At 38.9% G+C, this 15,175-nt stretch overlaps 1 protein-coding gene across 1 annotated transcript; it reads left to right on the forward strand.

Annotated features, from left to right (window-relative positions):
• The first annotated feature begins 5,738 nt into the window (after positions 1 to 5,738).
• On the forward strand, positions 5,739 to 6,992 carry LOC5570225 (39S ribosomal protein L44, mitochondrial). The gene is made up of 2 exons (XM_001658954.2): positions 5,739 to 5,945; positions 6,013 to 6,992. Exons 1-2 carry the CDS (start codon positions 5,885 to 5,887, stop codon positions 6,933 to 6,935), a joined length of 984 nt encoding a protein of 327 aa, XP_001659004.1. The 5' UTR covers positions 5,739 to 5,884; the 3' UTR covers positions 6,936 to 6,992.
• Positions 6,993 to 15,175: the final 8,183 nt, after the last annotated feature.

Raw genomic sequence — 15,175 nt, forward strand, 5'->3', positions numbered from 1 at the left:
AATAATCATCTCTGTCTTTGTTCAATTTTGGATTCGTATTTCAAAAATTAAAAAAATTAAAAGAATTGCACATTTTTTCTCCCTTTTATGCAATTATGTTATTTGAGATTTATCTCTTTATTTATCTTTTAATAAAAGTCATTTGTTTGAATGTGTTATTGCTACTCTATAAGAAAATGTTTGAGACGCGTAGGAAAACTTTTGTTTCTTGGGGTTGTTTTGATAGGTCCCACTTACCCCGGGTATAAATATATTTTGGGGTAAGTTAGACTATCAAAAATTTCATGTGAAATTAAAACAAAATACCGGTTTATCGTTAGCAGCTTGTAATAATACTTAAAAAGGTAGCTTACTGTTGGATATTCGATTTATAACCCATTTATTTTTTGCGAGTCAATGCAAGACGTGAAACGTGTCACAATTTATCTTGCAAGTTGAAAATGGGGCTGAATTGACAACTGTTACATGAACCATTTGGTAATAAAAATAACAATATTGTTGTACTTAATACATACCTTGTCATTGTATCTTCAACTTTCTAGAAGAATACCCCCAACTTTTCCTAAATGAGCTATGACATAAGCACAGAAAATTGTTCAAAACTGTTTTGAGAAAATTAATTCAGAAGAATTACAACCTGTCTTCTAATACTGTTTTCAAATTAATCACCTTTTTAACATTTTTTCGCCGTGTACATTGCTTAAATTTTGCATACAATGAGCTAGCGTTCAAAAACTAGAGAGTTCCAATTATTTACCTCAAAAAAATTATGATAAAATGATAAGCCGTTTCTTTTAGTTTCTTACGACGTTTTGTACCAGTGTAAAATCGACTCAAGTATCACTGAGAAAAAATCTACACGTCAAGGTCGTGTGTTTTACTTATAGATTTGCGCAATGAGGAAAACCACATGACTTGAGTGTGGTAGCCATACAAATTTCGTCATTGACTTCACGGTATCATAACATGTGTATCGGCATTAGGTTTTCATGTGAAACAAACATGAATGTCTGAATATTAAATCATGAAAACCAACTGATTTGATTATTGAATTCGAAATGTAGTGACTTTAGATAGTCATGTGTGCTAGAACATGAATGTCATGAGACTGAAATTTGATAGAAGAACTCTTGCTTCCCAAAGTATGGATTAGAGGGTCCTTTGCATGTCGCAAGCTTACTTGAATGTTTTTTACAAACAAGTGATTCAGCAACAAGGGGTCATGCACAAATTACGTCACGCTCCGAGGGGGGGGGGTCAAGCAAAGTGTGACAAGCCTTACAAAAAATTCTGAGGATTCATACAAAAAACGTGACAGAGGGGGGGGGGGGGGGAGGTGGTCAAAAAAGTTTAAATTTAGCGTGACATAATTTGTGTACCATCCCCAAGCGAGGCGCCGCAAATCCTTAATTTGGGAAGCCTGGGATTAGCATAGTTCTCGTATAACTTGTGATCTCGCCCTAAAAGTCATTGGTAACCGAGTGTGTAGCTTGTTGTTGCCGAGCAAACGAATGGATTTATACGTTATTCAACAATGCCACGATCAAGAGCAGATTCTACTCTATCTGCCAGTGGTGTTAGTTTTCATTCTGATCCATTCATTGGACTTATCCACGGTCTTCTTTTATTGTCGACTTTCTTTTTCTTTTCCGTTGTAAATGCGGGCCGTGTATGGACCGATGCACGATGAGTTCACTATCTGACGTTTGAGCGGTGCCGTGTTATTTACGTGACCATGGCAACGAGTGAATTCGGCACCGCTTAAACGTCAAAATAGTGAACTAGTGCATGGACCGATGCACGAGTTCACTAATGTGACGTTTGAGCGGTGCCGAATTCACTCGTTGCCATGGTCACGTAAATAACACGGCACCGCTCAAACGTCAGATAGTGAACGCGTGCATCGGTCCATTGGTCCATACATAAAATGACATCCGGACCAACATCCAGTGAATGAATGTTCACCGGATGAACATTGAGTGGATGAATGTGCAGCGAAATTGTTCATTTTTTTGTAAACACGGCCCGCAGTAAAGGTTTTCTTTCCGCTGGAAGTTGCGGCGTGACGTCATCGTAGATTAGTTCTTTGCTTAGAAACAAGGAGCTACACAGTCGGCTACCAATGGCTTTTAGGGCAAGATCACAAAGTTATGCGAGATTTCATTTTATTCGAAGCTGAAAGCTGGGAAAATCTGCTAGTGGAATCCAATTTTTCTCTAACACTATACAATAATGTATAATTATATCCAATGGCAAAATGGCATTTCATTTATAGAAACTTAGAAGAGTAAAGATGAGGAGCTTTACTCGGACATATTCACTAATAAAAAGAAAAACGAATCTTCAAATTTTCCTCTAACACTTTTAGCTTCAGAACTTGCTTCTTCTCTTTGGAACATGATGATGACAGTCGTTCGACACGAGGCCCGACCGCAATTCAGTTCTCTATGGGTTGATCACTAACGATTTGAAACACAAAAAACGACAGCAAGCTCATCGATTACAAATCGACCAACTTGAATATAATGATCATGACACAAGATAACCATAAGTAAAACACACTGAATCCGTGTTGGGCGATGATCTATGCATCCATAGGTTGACTCATACGAATCTGAAATGGAAAGCTTCAGGAACTTATGTAGGAAACTATGGAATTCATGTTGTCGGTTGATGAATCAGTCAATGAAGCAAAACTATAGAATTGAATGTGTAACACACGCAGTATGAAAGAAAATCACAACAAATCGATATAGATGTTCATGAATCGATCCATAATTTCAAACACACGGATCAAACGTGTGGTTTTTTCTCAGTGGATGTAGCGATGACCAGATAATGATTCCTCATCTGATACATGCCAATTCGTCATTCGAGCAGAGTGTTGTGCCTAACACTTCTTTTCTAGCAGATATCATGAAGTTTGGACGATTGCCTATGTTAAGTAATCCAAGATCTGTACTACTTAAGGCTAAGTAGCCCGTCATTCGTTTTGGCAACAATGATGACTTTTCAGGTTGCATTTCAATGTGATAAAACTCAATCTTGATAGTTTGTATTGACTTGAAAAAGTATCACTGTACGCGCTAACATGCATAAAGTATACTGATCCTTTTTCAGCTGTGTCCGTGCAAAATCAACTGATTTTCCTTGATTCGAAATCGTGAGATGAATTAGCAACAATCATCAACGACGCGTACAAATTTCAATGACGGCCTACCCAAGTAACCACGAAGCTATATATGAATACTTTATGTTTGCTCTATAGTATGCTATCGGATTTTGTTTTAAAGTGACATAACCTTTAAGAGCTTTATAAAGCATAATTAAAGTGGGAAAGGGCCCCACAACAACCAAATTAATGCAATACTTGGTAAAGCAGTTTTAATGCACAAGCCATACTAAAGCATTTATGTTTGTATATTTAGGGTTCATGATGTATATTAGCTTAAAATAATGTATGTTTAGGGCTTGCGTTAAAAATAAACAAAACAATGAATCCATTGAATACCTTTCAATGGTTTTCTTTACCAGCTCAATGATTTTTTTATTGTTGGAATCAGGATTTGAACCCACAACTAGGATGATGGTGTGCTGGATGCCTGGCGCGTTGGTGTCCTGTGCTGAAGCTGCTGATGTAATAAGGTAGGATAAAAGTTCCTCATAAACGAAGCCACTGTGTGTGTTAACATTACTATTCGCCCAGATATTACGAATAGAAAGAATTCTCTTCGGCGATTGATTTCCTTCTCTCACCAAATGAAACATTAATAGAAAAAAATTGATCACCATACTTTCTCGTAGAGGAAATAACAGAACTTAACCCACAAAAAAAAACCCCGGCGCAACAACATTTCAGCAGATTTCAGGGGAGAGAAATTGATCGACATTTCCTCTCCTTCCTTAGGGATGGTACACAAATTATGTCACGCTAAATTTCGACTTTTTCGAACCCCCTCCCCATCCCCCTTTGTCACGTTATTTGTGAGTCCTTAAAAAAATTTGTAAGACTTGTCACGCTTGGCTTGACCGCCTCCCCCCCCTTGGAGCGTGACGTAGTTTGTGCATGACCCCTTATGAATAAAAGAGTCTCATAGATAAAATACAACAATTTTGAATGAATACATTTATGCTTAGATCATGAATTGGGGGTTCGAGATGAAAGAAAGTCATATCATTATTCTTCCATATTCCACAAAACGTAATGAGCGAGTGCGAACGTGCTCGATCGTCTTACTTATTTATTACAGATTCGAGTGCGTTTAATGAGGTTATGTAATCTTGTATGACAACATAACTGTATATTCACTCTAAACGCTTAGCATAATGCTATATTAAAATAATGCTACAAAGCATTTACAATATTAATCAAATGCATCATTGCTTGACAGTTATTGAATAAATGCATGATAACATTATTAATGCAAAAAATGTTGACTTTCGGCCAAATTAATGCAATGGTATAATGCTTGTGGTTACTTGGGTACTTCGCCTTAAGTATTCCATAAGACTGGAGCCTCTAAAATTGATATCTGAACTGCCCCTGATGATGTGATGAGCATTGGCATCACTGCCCACAATCAGCGGAATGCCTTTTGTTACGCAGTGTACGACAACTCGTTTGAAATCATCCGATGGGGATGGTTCATCATGTGGTAAATATTATGAGCGCCGCAATATACCGAACAATAGACGTATCACAGACAAACAGACGTAACACTTAGAACAAATTTCGATCAAAATCATAGTCACGAGGAGATGTACGCCCAATGCTAAAATCGGTGTGTTTGGCTGACGGGCCAACAGATGGCGGTAGTGTGTAAACGTCAAACACGAACAAAAACGATGCGAGCGCTGCGGGTGGCGGATTGGCCACCTAACATATTTTTGAATCGACCGTTAAAAAGGTGGTCGATGGACAATGATGAGAGTGTGACGTCTGTTTGTCTGTGGACGTATTATTCCTGTTGTATCTATCGACTGTTTAACGATAAACTTGCGACGATCGACGCGCTCTCATATTTCATATTGACTGTTTAACGATAAACTTGCGACGATCGACGAGCCACCATATTTCATATAACGGAGGGTATTAGAACTAACTTGGAGAGATGATTTGGAAGTTATTTGGCAAGTTGGAGGTTAAAATCACCTCCAAACACTAGCGATTTTGCGGTGGGATGTTGACGTTTGATGACGAATTAGATTTGAGGTTGCTTCTTCTGATGCCGTTCTCAGAAATGTTCCCACACGTCACAATTTTGGTCGCCAAAGTTGTATAAAACACTGGTTGCATAAAATATTGATGTTTACACGAAATTCAAAGTACGATTTATCAAACTTTTAATTGATGTAATCCATCAAGCATTCAAAATAGGACTACCAACCATAATTTTTGGTACAATTGGTTTCAATTGCACGGGTAAATTCAAATTAAACCAACTTTTGCTTGCAGTCTCCATACAAAATTCGTCGATATGGTAAAACATGCTTTTCTGAACCATCATAATAGTTATTTATGCAACAAGTTGCAAAATGATGATTTTTTCAGCACGAGTCGTACATTTATCCAACGAGGCTCGCCGTCGATGATTCCGGCTTCCGACTGGAGCCGTGATACCACGAGTGAGTCATTGGTATTGAGCGTGTCTTGGACTGTCGACAAGATTGGGTCGATAAGGCACGCGGACAAATCGCGCAAGTTGCGCGGCGCAACAAAACAAATCAGAAGAAAGGAAGTCTCAAAAGGAAATGTCAAAACTGATTACAAAACCAAAACATAAGCTGCATGGGCCGACGGATAGTTGAAATTTTCACGTAAAATTGTGATTTTAATCATAAAATAATTGTCTTAATCAAGTTTAATTCATCATACTTCAATACAATGTCGTTCATAAATGTAAGCAGTAAGCTGATGGGCACCATTCCGCGTTTCCTCCTTTCCGGTAAGTGTTTCCCACCGAACCAGCACATGCACATGACCTAATACATCGCCTTTCTGAAAAATTTCAGCAAACCACAACCGGCAAGTGCATCGCTGGGTGGGACCAACACTACGGGAACTGAAACACCGCCGGGAGAAGATGGGACCGGAAGCGGAACTACCCCGTTCGTCCCACAGCGATTGGAACTACAAGGCGGAGATTTTCGCCTTTGGGAAACGGCTTTCGGAACAATTTGATACGGCTGTCCTGCAGCAGGCATTCACTCACCGGTCGTTCATTGCACAGGAGGAACAAAGACAGGTTGATGTCGGGATAGAGAAACCGGAATTGGGGCTTAAGGACAATAGGGAGCTGGTTCAGCTGGGGGAACGTTTGATTGAAGAGTATGTGGAAGCATTTGTTCTGACAGCGCTTCCAAGGCTACCGAACGAAGGAATTCGGTCCATTGTCAGCGGACTGACGTCCCAAGAAAAGCTGGCCAATGTGTCCAAGCATCTGGGAACGAAGGATATAATCCTAGCGGCTGAATTCCCGGTAACGGACTCCCTCCTAGCCGACACCTTTTGCGCCGTGGTCGGTGCCCTCCAGAAATCGTCCGGAGATGAACGCGCCTTTCTCTTCGTAAGGGATTTCGTTTGTACGCAGCTGAGCCAGCAGGATGTAAACGATTATTGGACCATCGAAAGCCCGCTGGATCTGCTCCGGGAGTACTGCAAGGAGAAGAAACTGGGCGAACCGGAACCCCGTTCGATTGGGCTGGTTGGGAAGAATACGTTGCTGGCGGCACATCGGGTAGGAATCTATTGCAATAAGCAGTTTGTGGGTTCCGGATATGGTGAGGACATCGACACGGCTATTGACGAAGCGGCGCGGGACTGCCTGAGACAATTGTTCGGAACCGAGCTGAACATGAAACCGATCGATTTCGGTTTGCAGCTGGCGGATGTGGCGAAAAACATGAAACGGCGGGCAGATAAGCGAAATAATTGAATTGGAATTAGATTGTGTTACTGTGTGATAGTATAATAAAATTGCTTGAAAAAACTATTATCGTGTAGCGGCATGATTAAATCCGATGAAACACAGCTAACTTATGAAAATTATAATCACTTTGAATGACTCATCCCAGAACCGTAACTCAAATTACTCAAGTCAAAGCAAAATGTGTGGTATCATTATCGATTTTGGCTACTCATATGGTAAAGTTCGACTCGACAGAGGAATTTGTGGGTTTATATGTGATAAAAGTAGGCATTATCTGAGGTGAGCCATCCTAGGACGGAATACCTATCTCTTAAATAAAGATAATAATAAGAATGCTTTTCGCGTTAACTCAGACCCCTAGCAGCGTTCACGAACAATATGATCAATATAAAGCGCTGCTATAAGGGTTTGCCCCGTATAGGCCTGAGTGAAAGCAAAAATACTAAAACCCTTACTACTCAACGAATACTAAACGGATTCAGTATACTAGCCCACATATCTAGTTTTTAGAAGTTGCCAGAAGAACTCAGGAATACTCCTGTAGTTGGAGTTATTGTGGTGGGCTAATGGGTCAAGTTGGGTAGAAAAAGGGGATTTTTCGGGACATGCCATGTTATCTTTATTTATTTCCAATGGCAATCATTTTAATTTGTATAAATCATTAAGATCTGATCTGACAATCTTACCACAAAAGATCAAAGAAAACTGGTCGCAGTGGTTCATCCCGAACAGAAACAGAAGATCTGATATTCAACATTATAAATGAATAGTTTTGCTCCGTTTAGAGTGTACCAAATGCGGCTACTCGGACTTAATACCCTGAAGAACCGGCTTTAGATTTGTTAGGTACTAAACCGTTCTAATTCTCTAAAAGTATAGATCGAACATAATAGTTCACTAAAATGCGTTCCCATGAGCTTAACATAGAAGTTAAGATACAAATTGCGTATCATAAATTTGAGTCATCCCGTGGACCCGAAAATGGTCATTTGTAGGATCAATCAAATGCAGTTGACATAATTATTCAATTTAATCGATTATCAGAAGGTTTACGCTGATGCGTTTTTCTTAAAACTTTTTGATATAGTGGCCACATTATAGCCGAATCTGGAAAATTTCTGTTGTTTGAGATTTGCCTACCTCCAGGGACACAGAACCCTTGTCACCCGACCTGCCCCAGTGATCCACCGCAATAACTCCGGCCACAAGAACATTCCCGAGATCCTTTGACCACTTTTAGAAACTAGATATGTGTACGAGTAGTTATACTGACAAAAAATAATTGAAATCCGTTAAGTATTCGCTGAGCGGTGAGAGTTTTAGTAATTTTTCTTTCACTCAGGCCTATACGGGTTAGTAGATTGCAAAGTTTTATATCGTAGCTTTCTACGAAGTACATTTTTTCTCTCTTTGAGTATTGGAGCGCCTAGTAATCTACGGTAATTGATACTAGGGTACAAAATATCCTGTATATTTTTGAGTTAGGGCGGGACAATGATGCAGCGGACCGTCTTTCCCCAGCGACTCGTGGGACCAAAAAATGAGTGCAAATAATCAAACCAAAATAAAAGGTGTCGACTGCCTCCCTCAGTTCGAAAAAGGTGACGACTGTTTCTCCCAGTCGGACGAAACGGAAACAGAGAATGCTTTTGGTTAGCTTGGACTGACCGTAGATGAGCTTCTTAGTAGTTCGCATGGAAACATGGAAACCGACCCCCCTCTGACACTCCCGAACGACTCAGGACTCCATCCTTCGGTTGAACCAATGGACGACGAGGAGGATGGAAATACAGTCACAATAAACTTGACAGGATCGCAGCCATCAATCACAGGATCGAACGTCACCTCGGGTCCTATTGATGGAAAGACCGATCAACATCCAACAGATGACGCGAACAAACAAAAACCTACTGGCACCAAAAAGATCACTCGGAGCCAAAGGAAGCAGCTAAAAGCACTCCGACAAAGTGGCTTAAGCCGCCCTGAGGCCCTATCCGGAATCACGGGGGGTGAGGCTATGGTGTCAACTCCTTCGAAACGCACTCGGCAGGACCTTGACAAGTCCACAAATGCTGAAGAAGAACATATGCAGAAACGGATGAAACAACACCTGAATCCGAGAAAGCGCGTTGGGCAACAGGAAACCAGCAGCTCAACGGCCTCTACGATCATCAAACAGCAGGATCCAAGAAAGCGCGTTGAGCAACAGGAAACCAACAGCTCAACAGCCTCGACGATCAACAAACCCCAACCAGAAGCTAAAAAACAGACTAGTCTAAGCTACGGTGAAATGACCAGTCGCAGGAGAGTCGGAATAATCCCAAAAGACTTCCCCACGACTCAGCTGGACGTTCTGCAGGATGCACTGCTGCTTCGGGTAGAACAACAACGGAACGCGACAATGAAGCCCAAGTTCTCTAACCTTATCTACAAGCCTGGCCATATGGTTCTTATTTGTAAGGATCAGGAGACTGCGGAATGGGTAAAGGAGATGACACCTGCATTAAATCCCCTGGAAGGCGTTGAGTTGGTTGCAATGGATGAGGATAAGATTCAACGTCCAGAACTGATTCGAGCCGTCTTCCCATCAAAGCGCACAATACACCGATGATCGTATCAAAGCTCTCATCGAGAGTCAGAACGATCTGATAACCAACAACTGGCGTGTCATGCAACGGCGCACTCCTAACAACAAGCATGTGGTGTGGGTCTTTAATGTAGATGGCCCGTCCATGGAAAAACTCCTTCAATCCAAGTACATCCTCAACTACCGCTTTGGAGAAATACAGTTGAGGAAAGTAAAGAGCACAACCCCAAACTCCAATGACAATCGAACTGGACAGCCGACCCAAGAGAAATCTGAGGAGGCCTCTAGTAGCATCGCGCAACCAACTCCCACCATACAGGCTAGCTTGACTTCCTCTAATGGAAAAGATGCATGTTTGACCTCACTTCCTGGCCCAAGCGGTGTCACCTCAATGGCTCCCAATAAGGGCAGTGGAATTGTCAAAAGTGTGAAATTGACCACAGGGGATAAACCAGCAGGCCTAGGTAAGGGAAAGGACAAAAACCAAAATCTAAGACATCCCCCAAAATCAAAAGTTGATGATCCGCAACTTCCAAAGAAGGACGGCAAACGTCCGGAAAATGCGGAACGCCTCAGCAATGATTAAAATCCTCCAAGTGAATCTCCATCATGCTCAGTGCGCAACAGATGTGCTTTGCAGGAGGTTCATAAAAGAACACCTTTCCGTGGCACTGATTCAAGAGCCATGGGTCAACAAAACTCGAATACAACTAAACTCGTGTAGGTTGGTATATGATGACAGCCAGCTCTCTCCCAGAGCAGCTATTCTAATACGCAATGATACTAAATGTTTTCCAATTGAGGGATTCCACGGAGGCATGCAAGTCGATTCTGATCGACCATTTCAAAAATATCTGAAACTTTGCACAGTTTTTCAGTTCCATCTAAATCGTCATTTTCCGATATCAAATCTTCAAGTTGAGTCACGACTAACTTTTCAAAAGGGTGTATGTGAAAATGGTTCAAAATATTCAAAAAGCTGCACAGCAAAAACGGTTCGTTCGATTGTTAGACAACTAAAGAAACAAAGTTAGACAACTAAATAAAGATTCCAAAAAAAAATACACACAGTAAAAAAATTTTTTTTTGCATTAAAAAACATCATTTTTGTCACAAAAACTCAAATATCTCAAAACCCTATCGGAATACCAACGTAATTTTTTGAGGGAAAACGGTCCATTATTATACCATAAAAATTTGGTGATGGTAAGCCAATAAACAAAAAAGTTATGACATTTCAAATATTTCACAAATTTGACACTTAGTGAAAAAAAATTTTTTTTTCATTGTTATTTTTTTTTAGGACCGCAGTTTGTTGCTGAATTTTTTGTTAAGAGTACCACATGAGGTTAACAAGTTGTTTTCATGATATTTTATTTAATTATTCATAACTATTATAGCATCTATTAGAAAGTTAGACGCGATCCAGTGTTGTGATCTAAAGTCTTGATAGTGTCATATTTTTTATTGTACGTAACTGAAGAAAAATTCTCTCAATAGTGTTGAAACCTTTTGATAAAAGAAACCTATAAAAAATCTAATATTGAAGACAAAAGCTACAAACAAAGTTTTCTATACAGGTATACGACTAGTTTACCTGCAAAAAGTTTACCTCGTAGAGAACAAGGCGGGTCTATACCCAGGTGATCTAGTATACGTAAAGCAGGTCGGTTTTCTCGGCGCTGGTTTTCTCCACAAAGTTAAAATCTGATTACACCTGGGTATAGACCCGCCTTGGTAGAGAATAAACTTTGTTAATCATATTTGGGAGAAAGCGAGTAACTTCAACAACATCAAAAACATGATAGGTACATACCATGAACATACTCACAAAAAAGCTAAAAATATACTACCACTATGGTTATAAAAGATTTAATTGTAAAATTTTTCTTCAGTCAAGCAAACGACACCAAACTAGTCAGTAAAAACTTAAAAGTGATTTTGATCTAACGAGCAACATGAGTAGTCGCTTTCTCAACTGTTGCAGGCCGTTTGCAGAAAAAAAGTGTTCGAAAGAGCTACGAAATCTCACCGAAAGCACCATAGATAAACTGAAAGCGGCTGGTTATGCTCCAATGTCTACATTGAATACAAATTTACGCATTTGTACGTCCTGCCGTTTAAACGTTGACAAACGGGCAATCTGTACATCATCGGTGGATCAGGTTGCAGGAAGTTCGAAAACAACAACAACTGAGGAATTACTAGATGCACCGACAACAACTGAGAAGTTACCAGAAGTACCAAGTGCAGATAGTCTTGCCACGGTACCATCAGCGACATCTGTTTCAACAAATCAATCAGAAGATGATTGCATCCAGAAGGTCAACATCGAACGCTTCAACGAAGGGATAGCTGGAATAAAAGTGACTCCGATTAAATGGACGAAGATGGGTTACGTCAATTATCCCGAGAAAAAATACCGTGAAATCAACGAAGCTGTACGAAGAAACCTCTTCAAATTAGGACCTGAGGATGTGGAAAATACAGACTACGATGAGGTAATCATGAATATGAAGGAAAGGTTCTCGAATCTAGCCACGCCAAGGAAAGAAAAATTATTGATTTTGTCGATGCTGCCAAGCTCGTGGTCTATTCAAGACGCCATTGATGAGTTCAAAACCAATAGAAATACAGCAAAAGAGGCAAAACAATTCAAAAATAACTATCTTGCAACCAAAAATGCTAGGTCGAGTACTTCATTACAAGTGAGACAAAAGAAAAAATAATTCAATATTTTGAAGACGATGAAGTAAGTAGAGCTATGCCTGGCCAAAAAGATTATGTATCTGTAAAAAAAGATGGAAAGCGTCAAGCAATCCAAAAACGATTAATGATGACTACTTTGAAAGAAGCGTATACACGCTTCAAGGAAATTAACGAAAATATTAAGGTAGGTTTTTCCTCATTTGCAAGCCTTCGTCCAAGGCAATGCAAGCTTCTATCCAATTCAGGAACACATAATGTTTGTGTGTGCACAACACACGAAAATATTAACCTAATCTTACATAGTTTGAAAAGAATCAATTTATCAAAGGATATTAAAATGTTAACTGGTAGTCTTTTGTGTGAAAATACAACATCAAATTGCTATCTACGATCTTGTTCGGATTGTCCAGATTCTTCATCATTGGAAAATACTTTATTCGCTGAGTTTGAAGAAAATTATATTGATCAGTTATCATTTGAGCAATGGGTGACCACGGATAGGTGTGACCTAGAAACTATTGTAAAACCTGTAGATGAGTTTGTGTCATTTTTTTGCTTGAAATTAGAAAGTTTAATTCCTCACGACTTTATTAAAACAGAGCAATCCCGCTTTTTAAAAATACGAAAAATACATTACAAGATGGTGAATTTTTAGTCATTTGTGATTTTTCTGAAAACTATAGCTTTGTATTGCAAGATGAAGTGCAGTCCCATCACTGGAACGTACAACAAGCTACAATTCATCCATTCGTTATTTATTTCAATGGAAGTACGCAAATTGAACATTTTAGTTTTATTGTAATTTCCGAAGATTTAAGACACGACTCAGTATCTGTAAATTTGTTCATTGCCAAAATGATTAACTTTTTACGCGTTGATAAGGATATAGAAATCAGAAAGATATATTTCATGTCTGATGGAGCAGCATCGCAGTACAAAAACCGTAAGAATTTTTCGAGCCTATGTCAATTTAAATCAAAGTACGGAATTGATGCAGAATGGCATTTCTTTGCTACGTCACATGGCAAAGGTTCTTGTGATGCTATTGGAGGAACCATAAAGCGCATGGCCACAAGAGCAAGTTTAGCCAAAGAACGTGAGCATCCAATTAAAACTGCAAAAGAACTATTTGATTGGGCGAATCGCAGAAAAGAAGAAGATTTAACAAAATTATCATTTTGTTTTACTACTACTGAAGAGTACGAATTAACGGCATCAGAGCTCAGCGAGCAATATAATAACGCGAAAACGATCCAAGGAACCCAAAAATTTCACTGTTTCATTCCATTGTCAGAAAATAAAATTAAAGCAAAACTATACTCGAACTGTACTGATAATGATGCAAAAGTGTTCGATATTGTAAAAAAATTGAATAACAATAAATAAATAAATAAGTATTAATAAAATGTTTTCATGATCTCATAACGCATACCCAAATCCAAAACTTTTAAAGTTTATACACAGACAAACAGACGTCACACTCTCATCATTGTCCATCGACCACCTTTTTAACGGTCGATTCAAAAATATGTTAGGTGGCCAATCCGCCACCCGCAGCGCTCGCATCGTTTTTGTTCGTGTTTGACGTTTACACACTACCGCCATCTGTTGGCCCGTCAGCCAAACACACCGATTTTAGCATTGGGCGTACATCTCCTCGTGACTATGATTTTGATCGAAATTTGTTCTAAGTGTTACGTCTGTTTGTCTGTGGTTTATATATAACATTTAGAAACTCATCGATCATACTCTAAAAAAAAATATCCTGGTAAAAAAAAAATTATTTTCGTGTAATCTGTTAATTCATTTTAATTTATACATATATACATATACATAAAATATTTATACATATACATAATATTTATACATATAATATACATAATACTAATGAATACATGAAAACGACTTGTTTAATTCACGCAAGGCCCTTAACAATAAAATCAGCAACAAACTGCGGTTCCCGTAATAAATTACACCGAAAAAAAAATTTTTTTTCTACTAAATGTGAAAATTGTGACATGTTTGAAATGTCATAACTTTTTTGTTTATTGGTTTACCATCACCAAATTTTTATGGTAGATAGCTAATATAATGGACCGTTTTCCCTCAAAAAATTACGTTGGTATTCCGATAGGGTTGAGATATTTGAGTTTTTGTGTCAAAAATTATGTTTTTTAATTCAAAAAAAAAAAAAAATTACACTGTGTGTATTTTTTTTTTTTGAATCTTTATTTAGTTGTCTAACTTTGTTTCTTTAGTTGTCTAACAATCGAACGAACCGTTTTTGCTGTGCAGCTTTTTGAATATTTTTGAACCATTTTCACATACACCTTTTGAAAAGTTAGTCGTGACTCAACTTGAAGATTTGATATCGGAAAATGACGATTTAGATGGAACTGGAAAACTGTGCAAAGTTTCAGCTCAATAGAAAAAAATGAATTAAAAAATTTACCAAATTTTGGTGCTGTTGCTTGGAATCACTCAATTAAAGAATTCATCAAAAGGGACATCGTGGCGGTCAGGATGGAGGTTTCTACTGCTAGGGGCAGTACTGAGATCATTATGGTTTCGGCGTATTTCCCTGACGACGCAGAAGACATTCCTCCGCCAGAGATAGCTGCCTTTGTCTCTTACAGTCAAAAACACAACATCCCCTTCGTCATCGGTTGTGACGCCAATGGTCATGACCTTGAACGGGGAAGTACAAACACAAATATCAAAGGTGAGCATCTTTTGCAGTTTCTTTCCTCCAAAAATATTGACATATGCAATGTCGGTGATAAGCCTAAATTTGAAAACATCTTACGGCAAGAAGTCCTTGATCTGACTTTATGCAGTCAATCCGTCTCGGATAAAATAAAAAACTGGCATGTTTCTAATGAAATATCTATGTCAGACCTTAAACATATAGTCTTCGAATGGGAAGGGGGTTTAATGATTCAAAAGTCGT

The sequence above is a fragment of the Aedes aegypti genome, chromosome 3, assembly GCF_002204515.2.
Source record: "Aedes aegypti strain LVP_AGWG chromosome 3, AaegL5.0 Primary Assembly, whole genome shotgun sequence".
NCBI classification, from domain to species: domain Eukaryota; kingdom Metazoa; phylum Arthropoda; class Insecta; order Diptera; family Culicidae; genus Aedes; species Aedes aegypti.